A 19444-nucleotide genomic window follows, 5' to 3' on the forward strand; every position below is an offset into this window, starting at 1 on the left:
ATATGAAGAAAGGATTGGTGTGAGATGCTCCTTGGGATGATGTTTGAGGGGAATATTCAAGCCCACAGCATCCTGCAGAGCCCAGGGAGGGCAGGGCCTGGCTGGATGTGCCAGCAGCACCAGGGAATAGCTGCTGATTGCTGTGAAGAACTGGAGATTAATAGAACCTGATTCTGTCTCTCATTTTCTCTTAAAGCAGCTCCTCTGGGGTATCATCCCCGAGGAGGTCCCAGAAGGGATGGCCAGGAGGAACTGGGCACATGAGCTGTTTGTCAGTAGCCAGAACAACCCCACTGAGGAACAGAGGAGCTTTTCCAGGAGCAGTGGGACACTGAGGCCCTTTTGTCTGGGCTGTTTACTTCCCTCCCCTTTGTTTCAGAGACATCACCGTGCCCCAAACAAGGCACACATTTGCATGTCAAGTGATTTCACCGTTTGGAAGCCTTGTTTGCCTTCCCTTCAGGACAACCAGCATGAGCCCCAGCACTGCAGGGGCCGTGTCTGCCCTGGACATGGATTTTCCATTTTGTGCACTCATCACCACCTCTTGTCACCACTGCAGTGACACTGCACCCCACACTCACACCGGTTGGGCTGTCTGGAGCTGCCTGCCTGGGCTGTTCCTCTCCTCTGGGTGTGGATGAGAACTTCATCACTTATCTCTTCCCCTTGCAATGAAACAGATTCCATTCGCAGCACATCACTGCACGCACCCGAGCTCAACTCCCCGCACAGATTTAATAATTTGCTGATTTTTTTTCTCCCTGGAAACCTTTTAGCTCTGCCCTGCTTGCAAGAACCCACAGCAGCTCTCCCTCTCTGCAGCCCTGTGTGTCTGGACCCATGACAGTGCCCCATGGAACACAAGCTCTTGAGTCCTCCTGACCTGCAAGGAGAAGTTCTGCCTCCTTCCAAAATTTCCTCCCACTTCAGGACTGTTTTTTCCAAACCCAGCATCACTAGTGGCCACACTGGATGCCCTGGACCTGCTTGTTGCTGCCTGTAAACCAGGGAAAGCGACTCTCAGCTTTGCACAACATTTTGCATCTCTCCTAGGAGGAAATCTCTGATTCCAACAGCCACAACCAACTCAGAGATGATGCTGTGGCTTTTGGGAGCTGAGCACACGGTGGAGGCAGCTGAAGGTGGGTCCCTCTGAACTGCAGGGTCAGCAGAAAGGCTCTGCTCAGCTGCTGGGGCTGCAGGGGAGCTGCTGAAGCAGGAAGGCTTGCAGAAAGGCAGCCTGGAACACCAAGACAGACACACAGCTTTGGTTCTGCTGACTGCACACAGGAGCAGGGAGCTGCTGCAGGGCAGGGAAAACAGTTGGAAGAATCAATATCACAGAAACACTGGGAAAAATTCACCAAGTTTGTCAAAGCCCTCAACTTGGCCACTGCCAAGCACATGCCACCCATTTTAGGAACAATAATGGGATTCTCCTAATGGTTTTGTTTCCTAAGGGAACCCAGAGCAATGGAGAGCAGTTAAAAATCCCCAAAAACCCCAGTGTCGGGGGGTGGGGAGGCAAGAAAAGACAGAATAGATTCACAGAATCATTTAGGTTGGAAAAGCCCTCAAAGATCATCAAGCCCAACCATTCCTCAGCACTGCCAAGGCCACCACTGATCCATGTCCCCAAGTGCCACATCCACAGATCTAGATCCCTTCATGGATGGGGGCTCCACCACTGCCCTGGCAGCCTGTTCCAACCCCTTCAGTGAAGAAATTTTTCCTGATATCCAACCTAAAACCTCCCCTGGCACAGCTTGAGGCCATTTCTGAGGAACGGGAGGTTTTTAATCTATTTTCTAATTTTCACACTGGAACCAAAGCTGCTGCAGGCAAAGACACCACAAGGGACATAAATCACTCCAAGTATTTAAAAATGCTGGAGCTGAGGTTCCTTTACAAGTTGGAGGTGGTGTGTTACTTTTAAATGCTATTAATAGAAAGGCAGGGCTCAATTTGGAGTCTCACACTCCAGCACTCTCCCCCCTCTGCAGATCCACTCCTGCTTGGCAGCAGGGCCTGCAGGAGGATAAGCAGACCTTGGTGGGTGCAAGCAGGGAGAGGAGCCCAGAGCAAAGCAGCAGCCAGGACAATGGATCTGGTTTGGATTTGAATAAAGCTGAGTGCCCTGGATGGCAGCATCCCCTCAGCCACGGTGTGTGAGGTGATCAGTGCTGTCCCTGTGCCCAGGCCCAGCCTAAGTGAGCTCAGCACAACATCCCTGCCACAGGGAACCTGCCCTGCAGCCCTCAAGGGTGGGAACATGATTTGCCTGGATTTTTGAAGCTTTACCACAATGAAATGGTCCCAAACCAGGATTTGACAGCATTTCTGTCCTGATGTATGTTACATTTGTAGGTCATTTGACAAAAGGAAAATGTGACTGCTGGAGCCAGCCTGGTTTGGGTTGTCAGTGCAGTCCTAGACCTATTTTTAACTTAGGTAGCACTCCCCTTATACAACAGCTATTACCAATTAAGGATTGCAAGGAGTCGTACAAATAGATGGAGTTTAAATTTTTCTCTGAAAAAGCATTCTGGCTTTTTGGACTACCTGGGGCATCTTTAACTCTTCAACCTGCAACAAGCCAACATTTTGACTTAGGAGGTTTTAATAAAATATCTTCACCACTGTTTTCTTCCCAGCCTTTGCTGCATTCTCTTCCATTCCCTTTGAAACCTCCTTTGCTGATTTTTCACAAACATTCCTAAGGAAATGCAAACCCTGCTGTTTCCTGGGAGCTGACAGCAGTGACATGCACATGCCAGTCCTGCTGGGGAACAAATCCAGCCTGGACTTGGCATTTTGGTAAAGGGCATCTCCCCTCACCCCCAAAGGCTGGAGAGTTTGGGATCCTTAGCAGAGTCCCTGCAGCACCCTCCAGGCTGCAGCTTCTGAGAGACTCCTGGGATGTCTCCAGGCCACCACCGGGCTCCCTGTGCTGTGACTCAGACTTGGACAACGATCAAAGGGAACTCAGAAAGCTTCCAATTCCCCTCTGCAGGGCACGGAGCCAGAGGCACAATTAAAATGTGACTGCTCCAGGGGCTGCCCATCAGCTGCATCCAAATACAGGAGAGACTGGAGAGGGAAAGAAAAGCCTGGCAAACTCTGAGTGCTCCAGGGATCCAGCTAAAGAGCAGGAACCCCCAGCACAGGCACCCCAGTTCCAAAAAATCCCCACCAAGCTGTTTGTGGAAGGTTAAAATCTGTGCAAGAGTGAGGAAGGGAGAACTTGAGGGCTCACAGATGGTTCCTGGGTGAGAGGGAAGGGGGTGGAGAAGTGGAAAGTTTTAGGAAGCCTGGAGAATTGATGTCATGAGGACTGCAGAGAGGCAGAGGAAAGGTGGGAAAAGGTGGAGGAAAGATGGAGGAAAGGCAGGAAGGGAAAAGGGATGAAAAAGGGATGGAAAAGGGAGGGAAGAGGGAGGGAAAAGGGAGGGAGGGAAAAGGGAGGGAAAGGCAGGAAGGGGAAAGGTGGGAAAAGGCAAAGAAATGGTGGGGAAAAGGCAGGCACACACACAAGGAACTGCCAGGTCTGAAGCCCAGTTTAAGCCAGTTCCAGCACTGGTCCAGGGAGGCATCACAGCCCCACAGATTGGTGCAGGGTTTGGCTCAGCTGTGCCCAAATCCCACGGCTCACCTTGGGGAAAGCAGAGGTGTCCCAGGCAAACCAGAAGTGTGGATTTCAGGCATGTGAGCAATGAACACATGCACAAAGGCTCCTTCAGACACAGAGAACGATTAATGACATGGCAAGGAAGGCTTCCACCAGATTAGCAGGTATTTGGTGTATTTTCATTGAAATTTCTCAACTTGGAATCACTTCCCCCAGCACAGAGAAATCCTCTGATGGCTTTTAAGGCATTTTTGCTACTTTGTGTGTTTATTTGAGGGTTTGCTCCTGATAATTTTTCGGCTGACTGTGGGAATACTGCAATGTGTGCTGTTTGCAGGCTGTGCTTGCAGAGGGGAGGATTTGGGAGGTGGGGGAAGCTCTCAGCTGCTCTGCAGCTGCAGCAGCCTGGCCAAAGGATCCTCTGGAGAGGGAGCTGCTCCAGGGGCACATGACTCAGCCTTGCTCTGGATGAAGTCACTGTCAAGTGAAAGCAAACTCTATTTGTTTCTACCAACATATATGGTGAACTCCAAATGCAAGTTCAAGGCAGAGCTCCAGTAATTCTCCCCACCCACTTTGCTTTTGTTTTGTTTGGGATGCTGCAAAGGAGCTCAGTTTAAGTGACAGCAAGGAGATGCACAAACCCACTGACATCACTGCCCAGCACTGTGCAAAAGCACTTCCCTGCCCTCGTGAACCAGAACTTCAAGGATTTTTCCCTTTACTCCTGTTTCTAAGGTCTGTAATTAGTATGCAGCCATCACCTCCAGGAATGTAGCATTATAGGATTGTATACAAGTTTTTCCCCCTTCATTAAATCTGTTTTTAAATAATGAATTTAATTATGTAGTGACCCATGGCCAGGGAGTTTTTTACACCTTTTTTTTATGCTGCCTTCCCCTTAGAGGGAGCAGCAGCATGTCTGTGCCAGTCACCCAACACATCTGAAGCCACCTCACACAACCCCAGAGCAGAGTCCACGCTGGCAACACCAGGAATGAGGAACAAAGCCTCTCCAAGCACATTCTTTTTAGCAAAGAGTTAACCCAAAGGACAGCCCTGACACAGATCACTTCAAGCCCTGTGCTGCCTTTGAAACAGCATCTAAATTAAGGCTGGCAATTCCTTTCATGGCTTCAAATGCTACACATTTTTCTAGGATAAGAGAGTGGGAGAGAGGATGAGCACAGAGCTGCAGGTGCCCTGCAGAGTGCAATATCAGAGTGGCTTCAAGTAGCTTCTGACACTCAGATACTCTGATATTCCAGGGTGGCAGCAGTAAGCTGCTCCTAACAAGCCTTGAAAGCATTTTCATTTTTAATCAACACTGAAACATCCTCATGGGAATGAATCATACACCAAAATACAGACCTATTTTGCCCAGAGATGGGCTCAAGCACATGAATCACCCTATCCTGAAGCAGGGTGCTGGAACTGTGAGTCCCAGCTGAAGGGTGGCAGAAACAATTCCAGCTAATCCCTGGCTTCAAAGAGGCAGCCACCTCTCCCTTTGCTTATTCCACTGGGGTGGCTCATTACAAATGGCCCTAATTGCTCTGGCAGGGACTCGTGCCTCCTTTAGAGAGACCAAAGCCATGAAAGAAAAATTGAAAATGACAAGAAATAATTTAAAAACAGTTTTGTTTGCCAAACAAGGCATTCCAATAAAACAGCCTTTACAAACTTGGCACTTGCTTTATGTTTTTTGAAATCCTCCTGTTTTAGCCAGAAGAGAGAAGACATTCTGGGAGGGAAAATCTGCAGATTACAGCTGCCCTTGGTGCCAGTCACACATTTCCTCACCTTCTGCTTGATCTTTAATGCAATGCTAATGGTAACAATTTCTAGCCTGGGCTATTACCCACCAGCTGGCAGCAGCACAGCACGGAGCTTTCCCCCCTGGCTAAGGAAAATCTTCACTTTGACATGCTAAACCTGGACTCACATGGGTTTATAATAATCCTGGAAGTAAAGCATGAGACGTTCATCCTGTCAAGCCCACAGGAACCTGACAGTGATTTGCTCATCTTACACTTTAATCTGCCACAGAAACACATCTCAGCATCCTCAGTGTTTGTATTCAGAGGGCACCAAAAGCACCCCCAAGTGAGGGGCTCTGACCAAAATGCACTCGGTGCTACTGGCAACTGAAGAGCACTGAGATCTCATTTTCATGAATCACTGAATTACCAAACATTTCCTGGAGCAGGTTTCTACCCCAGTCCCCTGAGTTTGCTTTGTGCAATTTGCTGACACTTGGATAAATCAGTTTATCTGCTGGTTTACAAACACATTACTGGAGGCACAAGCACTGTTACCTTGCAGTAACTTTTTGTTTTGTGAACATACATGGGATGGGCAAAGTCCTGGTTACTGCAGGCGCTGCCAAATTCAAGGAACAGACTGCAAGTGTGGTTGGTGAATTCTCCCAGTTTCCCTCTCCCCTGGCTGTGTTGAGAGAACAAACTCCAGAGAGGCTCTCTCTGTACACGTGGTGTCTGCCCTTACCTGGCATTTCTTTAGGAGTGCCACATGCCCAGCTTGCTATTTTGGAGCTGGATTTTTTACCCTGTACACATAAATAAACTTGAAAACCTGTCCTAGTTCTCCCTTCCCCCATCACCCAGGCTCAGTGTTTGCTTGCAGTGCCCCAGCTGGCACTGCACCACAGCCAGGGAGGGGGAATGGATCCTTTTCCTTGTCCTCCATCTCTCCCTGCCCACAGCTCTGGGCAGTGGGGCCACCACAAACCCCAACACACCCTGCATGAATTCTCTTCAAGCCCATGGATTTCATTTCCATGGAAGTGCACCCCAGAACAAGATAAGATTATACCAAAAATGAGAATTGTCCAGGCCAGGCAGCAGACCCAGAATCACTGGATTCTGGCTGGAAAAGCCCTCAAAGATCATCGAGTCCATCCAACCATTCCCTCAGCACTGCCAAGGCCACCCTGACCCATGTCCCCAGGTGCCACATCCGTGTGTTTTCTGAACATTTCCAGCAATGGGGACTCCCCCACTGCCCTGTTCCAGTGCCTGCCCACCCTTTCCATGAAGAATTTTCCCAATATCCACCCTGAGCTGCCCTGGCCCAGTCTGGGGCCGTTCCCTCTCCCCCTGTCCCTGTTCCCTGGAGCAGAGCCCGAGCCCCCCTCTTGTCCCCTCCTGGCAGGGACTTGTGCAGAGCCACAAGGGCCCCCTGAGCCTCCTTTTCTCCAGGCTGAGCCCCTGCCCAGCTCCCTCAGCATCTCCTGGTGCCTCAAAACTCTTCCACAGCTCCATTCCCTTCTCTGGACATGAACCCACAAGAATTCCCTGAATAATAAAAGCTGGAAAACACAGCTGGACATCCCACCATGGAGCAGCAAGTCACAGCTTCCAAAGTAACCAGGAACATTTTCCACAGCTCTGAGCAGTGACTGCAGCTGAAAATCAGAGTCAGGAAGTGCACAGAAGGAAAGAGCATGGTCACTCCATGGAAATGTTACCCAAGTCCTGCTTTGGTTATCTGTTGCCTCATTTTATACACAAAAATAGGAAATATATACACGGGGCACACACAAATCCTCCCCATTGCCCCTGGGCTCTTTTCCAAGAGCATTTAAAACAATTTACAATCACTAATAAAAAGTAATTGAAAGTCTCCAGAAAGTTTTTTTCTTTCTTTTTCAGATGAACTTCCTTGCATTTAAAGTTTGTTATTCTGCAGCACCTGCTTTTCCCACTTGTTTGTGCTTTAACCAACAAATTATTTTGTTTCAAATGTGAGGAAGTCACAACTTTCCTTCAATTTTCTTTTCTTCTCAAAAAGATGAGAACAAAGTGCCTCTATGTGATGCTGAAGTGCTTAAGGCCTGGTTTTAGTGCTGCTCATGCAGACAGAAGATTCAAGCACATCCAGGCTGTGATGGCAAGTAAATTAATTCTCTGGAAGGAAATAAATGGGCAGCCCTATTGCAAGGGTTTCCATTAGGAGATGTAGAATAACTCCCCAGTAAATTCATTTGCCACAAAGCTGGGATTTCGCCAGGAACCCAAGACAGAAAGCTCGAGTTCAGTATTTATTTGTGTCAAAACAGTCTGGCTCCATTTCTATTATTTTATATGGTTTCTCAGCAAGGAAAACATCACAATGGGCTCGGGCTAGGTTGGGAATTTTTTGGCTTGGCAGTGGAATCTGTGCAAAACTCCAAGGAGAGGAGAATAAAGCTATCTTTTGAAACTTCACAAGCCAATGGTCACAGATGAGGGTCCCGTGTTACTCAATGCAGAAAGTGCGGGGCACCCCCGAAACCTTGAAAAAGATTGGAACAGTTCCCTTTTCCAGCCTTCAGTCACTGCATGAAAAATTCAACTGCAATTAGCATTTAGTACAAAGCACTTTCTGTAGGCTGACAATAGGTAGCCAGGGCAGAAAGTGTACGTAAGGAGAACGGAATCCTGTTTTAGAGAATCGCCCGGGTTTTGTTCACAGCAAAGGGATCCCCACTTTCCCCCCAGCAAATTCAAACCCATCCAATTCCCTCTGCTCAGCACCATAAATCAGGAGCAAGGAAAACGAAGTGTAGATTAAAAAGCATCAGGGTAAGTTCAGGGACATGTTAAATGGAATTGCTTATTTTGCTGTTCCATTAAATAGGCAAGCTCAATGCATCTGACACCCAGACCTATTCTTTAGGATCACCATTCACCATCAATCATTTAAGCTGGGTGTCAGACCTGTCTAAGTGAAGTGCCCACTGCTCTGAATGACTCTGATGTGCACTTTGTGCTGGGAGGGAGAGGAAAGATGAACTATTATTTTGCTAAATATCTCAGGGAAATAAAGGGTCTTCTCTGCGTTCCATAAATGCCCGTGACATTTCAATTAATCTGCCAGTGTCATGTACAGTGTGGACACTCCAGCACGAGCCACTGTGCCTAAGGATAAAACAGCAGGGAAGAAAAAGTCCTGAGTCTTAGGTGATGTGACCTAAAGTAGAGGTTAAAACCAAACAGCACCCTCACCTTCACATCTAAATGCACAGAGACAACAGCAGCTGATAATTAAAGCAATAAAGAAAAAAGAAAAAAAAAAAAAGAAAGAAAGAAGCAGCTTTACAATCTTTGTCACAAGTTCTCATTAATTGCCTACCACTCCCTTCTCCCTTCTCCCAGGGAGCACAACAGCGAGGAAAATCCCTGGTGGCATCATGTGCTGAAGAGCATTGCAGAGTTAACGTTTTCTTACCTTTTATAGAAACCATGGAGAGGCTGGAGACATAAAAACTGCCAGTAATCCAAGCAGAAGGCCTTTAACTTCAGCATTTTCCAGCACTCCTGCCGCCGCCACCGCGGTCTGCAGCGGGCTTTTAGCGACACAAGACTTTTTTGTTGGGCTTTGAATGAGTCAGGCGCGCTGAGCAGCCGGGTGTCCGTGCCCCATGGCGGGGCTGCGGCATCGCCCGAGCCGGGGCAGCCCCGCAGCCGCTCAGCACCTGCAGCCCCCGTGCCCCGCTCGTACAAAGAGCCGGGCGCACAAAGGACACGAATGCATGGGCGCTCTGTGATCCCGCTCGCCGCTTGGCTCTCTCCCACAGCCCCCAGTCCTACCGGGATCACTGGTGTTACACAGAAATCCCACTTCTGCTTTCGGCTGGTTTAGGCCGTTCTGAGAGCCCCCCGGACTAACAGCGTGGAGAAATCCCGGCTGCGGGCTTTGATGGAGCCTTGGAAAGCATCCTTAGAGCTCCCAGAACTTCGGCAAATGCAGGCAATTATCTCGATGGGCTGTGACACCACTGCCCGGTACCCAGAGCAGAGCTGTGATCTCAGCACACGGGGCTGCAGGCGTTTGCCCTTTTCCCTGTTTTTCCCCTTTCCCCCCCCGTTAATCAGCTCCTCCTGTACCAGCACATCAGCTCCATTGTCTGCGGCACCTCGGGAGCTGGGGGCTTCTCGTGAGGGGAGGGGAAAGGAGCGGAAAAAAGGAAAAAAGCAGAAGAAGAGGGAAAAAAAAAAAAAAAAAGAAAGAAAAGAAGGCAGGCAGGAGCTCAGACCCTCCCGCTCGCACACCAGATTGTGCTTATCTGGTTCCCAACGCGCTTTGCCAGGGAGCGCAGGGGGAGGATGAACCAACCCCGAAGCGCGGGGCGGCAGCGGGACAGCCCCCGGGGCGCGGGCACGGACGGACGGACAGAAGGACAAGCGGACAGAGAGCCAGGCGGACAGACAGGCAGCCTGCCGGCGGGGATGGCCAGCCCCTCCGGGGAATCCCGGCCGAGCATCCCGGGGGATCCCGGCAGCCGCAGCCGCTCCGGAGCCACCCCCGAGCCGCAGGCTGGGACTGCCCGGGCTGGGGATGGCGGAACAGCAGCGTTTGCTACCGAAACCTCGGCCGGGCACGAGAAACGCGGGTTGCTTTTGTTCTGAGAAGACAGGAGCACAAATCTTAAAAAATGTCTATATTTTACCATGGCCCAATTCTACCAACTCCCTCCCCTCCCCTCCTCCTCCTCCTCCTCCTCCTTCTCCTCCTCCTCCTTCTTTCCTCTCTATCCCAACGTGAACTGCCACGGGTGAGAATCCTGGAATGGAGTCACACAGGGCAGGTTTAGAGTAGAGATTAGGTGGGAATTCCTCCTGTGAGGGTGGGCAGGCCCTGGCACAGGATGCCCAGAGCAGCTGGGGCTGCCCCTGGATCCCTGGCAGTGCCCAAGGCCAGGCTGGACAGGGCTGGGAGCCACCTGGAATAGTGGGAGGTGGCTTTAAGGGCTGGGCTTCAAGGTTCCTCCCAACTCACAGCAGCCTGGGGTTCTATAAATCTCCTGGGATGGAAGAGACACACCAGGATCATTGATCCAGCTCCTGGCCCTGCACAGACCCCCCAACAATCCCACCCTGGGCACCCCTGGCAGTGCTGGCTGTTCCTGGAGCTCTGGCAGCCTCGGGCCGTGCCCATCCCCTGGGCAGCCTGGGCACTGCCAGCACCCTCTGGGGTAGAACCTTTCCCTGAGCTCCACCCTAACCCTCCCCTGACAGAGCTCCAGCCCTTCCCTGGGTGCTGTCACTGGTCAGAAAGCAGATCTGTGCCCATCCCTCCCCTTCTCCAGGCTCACAGGATACTCTGAGTTAACAACAGCACAGAACTGCTCCATTGCAACACACAGGACTGGCACACAAGAAATTCAACAGCAATTTATCTTTAAAAAAAACATTAAATTGTTGCTGTTGTTAAATAAGAAGTGTCCTGAGGGAGACCAATGCTTGTGTGCAGTTTGCTCTAAGTTTACTCTTCCAGCAGCTACAATTTGGCTGTTTCTGATTCTGTTTCACTTCTGAAAATCCCTCACAGGAAACATTTAGGCTACAGCTTGCACTGCTGTCAAACAGGTACACAGGGACTTGAGAGTTCAACAGTCACAACAACAAAACCAAAGGCAGAATCTGACGAAATGCTTCAAAACCACTCTGGCACTTGGACAAGTGTTTAAAACAAAACCAACAAACAACCAACCAAACAAAAAAACCCAAACAAACCATAAAATACCCCCACAATCCCATCCCTAAAATGCCACAAGAATTTTAATGCTGTTTCAAAAATATGCAGAGAAAACCAAGCCCTAAGCCTCAACCTGAGGCTCTTTTCCATGTGGACCTATCTAGTTCCCCAAGTGCCTGGATAATAAGCTATATTTAGAGATCTATATAGGCTATATTTAGGGGTTCTGGTTTTCCTCATTGTCACTGTGCAGTTACAGAAGTGCCTTGAATCTTCTTAGAAAATTGCCTTGTGTAAGTTTAATTAAATGAAATTATAAATATATGTAAGAACTGGCAGTTTCTTTAGGCGGCAAAGAAATCAGGGGGTTATGCTTAAACAGGGTCACACTTTGTGTGGTATTTCCCTAAAAACACCTTATACAGGACATGGCAGGTGGTGGGAATGACCAGATCATGAGAAAAGCAACTTGGAGTGAAAAAATATGTTTGACTGGAGCCTTTCAAAAAATATTTTCTTGTGAAGATTCTCTTTCAAGTACCCTTTCTGTCCTTTCCTTGTGCTGCCTGCACTTATTTGCTGGGATTTCTTTCAGAGCTGCACCAGAGCTGGTGACTCCTAAGCAAACACAACTGGTTATCTGTGAAAAGCAACATCCCCCCAACAACACAAAACACTGCCCAAATCCAAGCCCATTTATCATCCTGGACTCATATTCCCTTGGGCTTCATTAGCTTGGCAATTTTCAAGTCACTGATGCCATCATGGTGAGGATATTTAGATTTTCTTATCAAAACTCTTTCATCCCAGCTTTTCATCCCCTGTTCTCCAGGGTGGTTTTATCTAAAGAGGAACTGAGGGAAAGCCCTGGAGACCTAGTGGCTGCTGGGGAGCCCCAACCTCCTGGCACTGCCTCCTGCCCTGGGTTTGGTACTGCCAAGATGGCAATGGGAAATCCTTTTTCCTTTGTTTCCACAAAAAAAAACAGCACAAGAAAAAAAAAAAAAAGAAAAAAATGAAAGAAGAAAAGAAATTGAGTTTTCCCTGTTGTAACATTTTTTGTGTCTGGATTTTTTTACATTCCAAGAAAAAAAGAAGGAAAAAAGGAAGAAAAAAAATGGCTACATCCCATAATCAAGGTCAGCTATTCCCAGGATCAAGGAAAAAGAGGAAAGCCAGCCCAAGACAAGTAAGCTCAGGAGACGCCAGCCAAAGACTCGATCCTGAAATGAGACTTTTCAGGAAACTTCCCCTTTGTCTGTTCACATTGCAAAGCAATTTCTTTCTCAGCATCATATCCTTTCCAGAAAAAAAAAAATCCTATTTATCACCCTAATTATCTATTTCTAAGCAGTGGGCTGGAGCATAGGAGCCATGTACCCATGGATTTCCTGACAGCATCCAGCCCCGATTATCCCACCCTGCAGAGAAAATGCTAATGAGGACTTTTGTAAATGAAAAGCCCCACGCTCTCAACACGTTCTTCATTTTCACTTGTCTTCCAGAAGAAAACAACAAAGGAAATTAAGCTTCACCTCACGCTCTGCCGGGATGTAGAACTGGTTCTTTCAGAAAGGCATTTACCGAAACCTTTGACTTGGAATTCCCAGGCCTAAGACAAGCAGGGATTTTTGGATGTGCTGCAGCTCCAGCACTAGAGCTGTAAGCAGTTTGCTGAGAATTTCACTCAGAGTTCAGCCTCTGACAAGTCTTTCAAAAACAGCCCCTAAAAAAGGGCCAAGTGGAAATCGAACATTGCACCACCTCCTTTTTTAGGGGTGGTTTTCTTGCCAACCCCTGGAGCTCTGAGGCTGAAGGAAAACAATCCACTGAGGGATAAAATAACCCCAGCACGACACCAGTGCCTGCTGGAGTTCCTGGGGTACTGCTTTCAAAAGTTGGGCAGAGCAGGAAAATTGACTTGTCTGGTGACAATCTTTCACAAAGTACTAATATTGAACTGCTGTTATTTACTTAGTTCAACTTTTAGAGTGATATGCCAGGAACAATCCTGAAAAATATTTCACTTCCCCAGATAAACAGCATATCCCCCTATTTAGGTGGAGCACAGAAATTGCAGTAGTTCAATTATTTTCCACAAGTCTTTCAAGACTCCAGGGTGAAACACTCGACTGGCCACACACAAAAATTCATGGGAGCCACTTGTGTATTGTGGAGTTCAGGAATCCCACGGGACCCAGCCAGTGTGGATCCCATATTCATCCATGATACCCTGCACACACCACAATAAAAATGGGGCGAGTACAGAGCAGGGCTACAAACCAAGGGTTTGGGCTAGCAAAGAGATGCTGAAGTTCCTCCTGGAAGGTTGGAAGGCCTCGCTGCTCACAGGACACCACAGCACACAAAGAAAAGTGCACTAAGTGGCCTCCATGTCAAAGCTGGGGGGTTATTCCTGGGCTGCACAAAGAATAAGCCAAATGTTGGTGTTCAAGGCTCTGGCAAAGCAGATGTCCCTCCCTGACCCTTGCAGGCATTCCTGGGTACCACTCCTGGAGCATCCCTGCCCCACCAGGGCAGGTGGAAGAGCTCACACAAGCCCTCGGGCTTGGGGACACCCTCTGACAGCCCAAGGTGCTGGTGACAAGCTCTGCAGAGATGCCCAGAGAGTCAGGACATAAATTCAGGTCTCTTCCTTCCATATTGACTTGAAGGGCAGCTCTGCTGCCTAGAAACCTTCCAGAAACTCTAAAGTTCTTTGGCTGCAGACAGCTCTCAAAGTTCTGCACTCTCCCGCAGATGAATTCTAATCACCATTTGATCCCACCCTTTAGTTTTGGTTATTAAGCCACTCAGCTGCCAAAGTACCCATGCAGAAGGGTAGGAAGAACTTTGCTGTTCCCTTAATTCCCTTAATCCCGACTGTCCCTTCTGCACATCTGTTCCCTGGGCTCACACAACCACTGCTGATCAATTTGCTACAGAAGATGACAAATCCGCCCCAAATATCTGCAGAGCTCAAACATTTAAATTTCCAGCTAATTTGGAACAGGCCTGGCAATTCACCCCTCCAGAAGGGCCACGTTAAAATTTAGATACTAGGAAACAAAATATTTTTAGATGCCAGCTGAAAGCTGACAGAGGCCAACTCAAAATATCCAGAATAAATCCTGTGCAGGCTATGAAAGAAATTATGCCAACCAACATATACACAGATATAATATGCCAATTTTTACATGTTCTCCTCTTTATAATGGACAGAAGCAAGATATTCACATTAACCTTTACTCTTTCCAGCACTGAGTGGTTCACTGAGGGGAAATGTCCCTTGTGATGGGAACAGGAAATCTGTGAGCAGGTAAAATGCAAAAAGAGTACCTTGACTAGGAAATACCTGACAGGACATGGGGCCATGTTAATTGGTACATCCCATTTTCTGGGCTGTTCAAAGGCCAATTTGCTCAACAGGCTCATGAGAACACATCCAGGAACAAGAAGCCTTCCATTATCTTTGATTGTACTTAATAAATAATGGCCTTAATGCTGTCTAATTACAGCTCCAGAGCAGGCTTATTTGACCTGCTGAAGTGGACTGGGTATCACGTGCTCTTCCCTCTATAACTATTTAACACTAAGAAAAATTCTCAGTTTTATCTGATAAAATCTCAACAGTTTTCTTCAGTTTCTCCTCTGTGATTGTTTCACTCCAGATTTTTAAAACTTCACAAAACTATTCAATTTGTAGTTAGAGTGGCATTTTTACATCCTTGTCTGGTCACCACCAGGTATTATTTCAGCCCAGTCCTCAACATTCAGAAGGATTCACTGCATGCATCTAATTCCTCACTGATAGCCTCCTCCCATGGAAAAAATAATATTCCATGAAAGAAAAACCATTGTAATAAAATCTATTTCCAGCCTGCAATAAAGGTGGCAGCAATACCCGGCTCTGGTAAATCACACCCCAGCAACACGGTGCTCTTGTTGAAACAGATTTGCAGAGGAGCAGAGCAGGGGCAAGTTGGGATTTTTCCTGCATTGTCCTGCCAGACAAAGGCCCAGTGTTCCCTTCACACTGGCAATGGGACAGAAGTACAGTGGGGACTGAACGTGGTCCAGTGCTGCTGTGGGAGGACAAAGGGAATATCACAGCAGAGGGGGAGGCTGCTAGGAAATGGCAACAAGGCGAATGCTTCACTTTCAGAAGACTTTACATTGGGTAAGAATGGAAGATTAATTACAGAGGCGCCTTAATTTGAATAAGGTTAAACAGAGCAGCTCCCACTGTTGTGTTCAAGCAAGGTTCAAATGACATCATGTGGGAAAAAGTCACATCCTCAACCCAGAGCATCTCCAAAGGAAGACTTGTACCAAACCAGCTGCTGATTTGAGGGAGGGACCCTGCCCCAGCTTTATCAAAGGAATTCTGTGCCTTTGATGCACTTTTCAGTGTGTAGGGATGAGAATAAAAGATGCAAGGTACCCATTTGATATGCAGTGTTAACAGGGCCAAACATTTCTTTCTAAATGGAGTGATCAAAGTAAAACCCCAGTTCTGGCAGTGCCTCCTGTGACAGAGCTCCCTGAAGGGTGGGTGCTTTTATCAGAATGCTGAGCAACAGAAACACCAGCGACATCTCCACACAACTGTCCCCAAGGCAGCACACACCTCCCAGGACAGGACAGGTCAGATATGGGCAGCATGAAGGTTGTAAAAATCTGACAGAGAGGTGGTTTGTGCACAGACACGCCTTCTGTCCCTCCCCTTGGTGCTCCTCCCAGAACAAACCCAGGCTTGGAAGCCAGAACTGAATTTCAAGTGGAAATCCCAGAAAAGAGCAAATTATCCACTCTTAGGAATATCCAGCCATCAGGTCAGTACCTGGCTGGGCAGGGCAAGGTGAAGCTGTGAGATGAGCAGCTGGTGCAGAACAGGGCATTTCTGTCAGCTCAGACCTACAGCTAGCAGCTATGATTGCTACAGTACCTGAGTGGGTCGGTTGAGACGCTGCTTCCTGTTTCCAGTGAAGTCCTGAGGTGACAGCAAAAGAATAAAATTATAAAGATTAAAGTATAAACCAAATTAAAGCATGAACTAGTCAAAAATTCTATGTCCTTAAATATCAATGACTTTACATTCTCTTCATTCTTACTGGCATTTCAGAGTATTTAGCATGCCATTAAACATGAGAGTAAATAAAAATACCCAACCAACAAAACCATCACCCTTTCCTAGATTCGAGAAGAAGGAATTAGAAAAACATTGGTCTGAATAAGCCACAATCTGATCAATTTTCAATATTCTAAAAGCACTCCATCCTTCTGTATCTGAGTGACTTTTACACTCAGGGGCTTTTTGCTCTCTACCCAAAAAGGCACCTGTGGAGCTGTCCTGCAGAATTATTGCAGCACAGAGTTCAGGTAATTGTAGGAACTGAAGAAGTCCTCTAATTATGCTGACTTTTGAGCAGCAATATTTAACATGCAGTGTGGTGTAACCACCCTTACTCTCTCTGAGCATGACTCCAGGTTTATTATAACAACATTATATATATGTAACATGGAGTTATATTTTGAGGGTGAAGCCAGTTTTTTTCACAGGCTGTAATGAAATATCAGCCAAAGCCCCATAATTTTTAAATGGTTACTTACAGTCATCCATTTCTATCCCTTACACAAAAGGCCTTTGCTCACAGAGCCATAAACATGTACAGTCTGTGGAGGTTCATAAAATTCACATTAGAATTGCATTAATTATATTTACAGTGGCCATTCATAGATCAATGGCAAATCTTTACTTTGAATGCCAAGATTCCTAATTTGTTTACAGAAATAAACAGGGTGGTGTGAAGGGAGGAGGCCACAAAAGCAGCAAGAATTAGCTGTACAGAAATGGAAACAAACCATATTGTCCAAATAGCTTTTAACTAAAGCACTAAAGCATGAAAATAGATTTGGGGAGCTTCTGCCACCCTGCAACTTGTTTGCTTCCCCAGCTCAGGGTCTGTGAATGGTGCTGAATTTTGAGGGGGTGGCTCACATATGCCAACCTTGTGGCTGGGTGTTGGTTTAACCATGGAAAAGGGTGAACTTCATTCACTTATAATTCAGTTTCCTGCTTCCCTCTGTGTGCTGTGGAGGTGCCAGCCTGCTCACTCAGTGGGGCTTTGCCTTGTTTTTAACCCAGACTTGCAGAAAAAATCTGCTGGGAGCAGTTTTGGCCCTTGGTGCTATGAATAAATGTTTCTCAGACAGTGTCTTTGTGCAGCAGGGGTGTGCTGTGCATACTGAGGAAATGCTAATTAGCAGTGATTAGCCCCAGCCCCAGCACAGCCCTGGTGACACTGAGCTCTCCTGACCTGGGGACTCCTTGCACAATCCCCAGGAGCAGGATTACAGCTTCATTAGGAATCCTGGCTCTCCTTTCTGAAGTCAGGCATCCCAGGTACTCCCCAGCACCCAAACCCTCAGTCAGGAGAGGCACGTGTATTTCTGTTTATAAAGACACCTATTTTAATATATAAAAATAATATATTAATATATAAATAATGTATTTTAATATATAATAAATAATGTATTATATGTAATATATTATTATACATTAGTGAATACTATATAATATATTTCTATATTAATATATATAAATAATATATATATTTTTATATATATATAAATACACCTGAGAGCACAGCTTTCAGCAAAAATACCCCTCTTAGGGTCACAAGCCACAGGCTCATCAAGGCTGGGAAAGCCCTCCAGGATGACTCTGTTCCCCTGACACTGCCAGATCCATCCCACCACATCCCCTCAGCACATCCAGATGTTTTCTGAGCACTTCCAAGGGTGCTGATCCCAGCACTGCCCTGGGCAGCCTGGGCCACTGCTTGTCTACCCTTTCAGAGAAGAAATATTTCCTAATATCCAACCTAAACCTCCCCTGGTGCAACTTCTATATGGTTGTTTTAGGTGAAGATCAGATATAGGAACAGTGGCAAAGACAGGAGAAGCTTCTGGAGCTGATGTGGAGAAACTCCCTGGATGAGACAGATCCCCACACTGTGGGGAGGAAGATGGAAAACAAGCCCCACACAGGAGGGCTACACCCCCACAGTTGTTATAGCCCAGCCTTTTTACCTGGCCACCCAGCCCAGACTCAGCCTGGCTGTGGAAAATCTCAGGAGCAGTCTGACAACATGAAAACCAACATCTAGTGGCCACAAACCCCCCCTGTAGAAACAGGAGAAATCAAATTTAAATTCTACCAAAAGATCTGGATTTAGGGTACAGAAAGTTAGTTAATTCTTATTGAATTTACAGAATAGTATAATCACATCATCGCTCCCCTTCTTTCTTTCCAGCTAAAATCCCATTTAAGTCTTTTGGTTTCTTTCCAAACTGCTCAAAGATGGAAAATTAATTAAAAACATAAAAATAACCCAGATTCTGAACACAATGTCATTAAAGCTGCAGCAAACCAAACATCTCATTGCACACGGGGTCACTTCAGGGATGATAAAAATATATCTCATTTAGGTTACTTCAAAATAAGGTTTGTTAGTTTTGTTCTGCTTTTTAACAAATTGACTGGACAGGAAAATAAAATACTGCACTGCTGTGAACAAAGTGAGCTGGAAGGTCTGACATTCCTGTTTATTCCTAATGAGCACTGGCTCAGGGCATTTGTAGCCCAGAAAGAAGCACAGACAATAGCTAATGATGAAGCCATTAAAAAGGTATTGTTAAATATAATAGACTCATCTATATATGTATAATTTCCATTGGTATTAATAAAGATAATTTTAAAATTCCCAAAGTACATTAACTGCAGAACTGTGCCCAAGGCTTTGAGTGAAAATTGAGCTGAGACAGAGCACAGACTGCAGAACTGCCTGGAATTCTCAGGGAATGCTCCAAACCACCCTGGGGGCTGTTTTGTATCTCCAGTTGGTTTCCATGGAGTTTGCAATGTCCTTCCAGGTGTGCAGTGGAGGAATCTGCCCCAGTTCCACTGTGACTCAGCTGAACCATGCACATTCCTGGCATTTCAGGGAAAGGCAGAGGAATGGTGGCATGAACTGGAACTAAACTGGGCACACACAGGGATTATTCACTGCTAACGTGGTCAGCCTGGAACCTGAAGAATGTGTGCAATTGTTGGTAGTAACAACTGCTGTCAAGGCTAAAAGGATTATCCAAAGTATGGATATCCTCAGCTCCTGGGTGAGGAGCTTGCCCAGAGCTTCCATCTATGCCCATCAGCACAGGAATATTGACCAGCCCACTTCTGCAGTGCATCATGCAGAAGAAAATACAAATATTTCCAAGAAGCCATTGGTCTAAAATCCAGATAGTAGGCTTTGGGTATCCACA

The 19444-nt window shown here is 47.0% G+C and overlaps 1 protein-coding gene across 15 annotated transcripts in view; it reads right to left on the minus strand.

Moving 5' to 3' along the window:
• Positions 1 to 19444, minus strand: part of IQSEC1 (IQ motif and Sec7 domain ArfGEF 1) — a 296694-nt gene that overhangs the window by 124889 nt on the left and 152361 nt on the right. For 5 of the 15 annotated variants that reach the window (XM_036390801.2, XM_036390811.2, XM_036390803.2 and 2 more), the window contains one exon: positions 16062 to 16106. The exons of 9 other annotated variants lie outside the window; for them this stretch is intronic. In XM_036390801.2, coding sequence (XP_036246694.1) covers positions 16062 to 16106 — 45 coding nt within the window. Of the gene's footprint in view, positions 1 to 8863; positions 9524 to 16061; positions 16107 to 19444 lie in introns of those variants that run through there. One more of the 15 variants, XM_036390806.2, reaches the window with a different exon arrangement.

Source organism: Molothrus ater, chromosome 11, assembly GCF_012460135.2.
Source record: "Molothrus ater isolate BHLD 08-10-18 breed brown headed cowbird chromosome 11, BPBGC_Mater_1.1, whole genome shotgun sequence".
NCBI lineage: Eukaryota > Metazoa > Chordata > Aves > Passeriformes > Icteridae > Molothrus > Molothrus ater.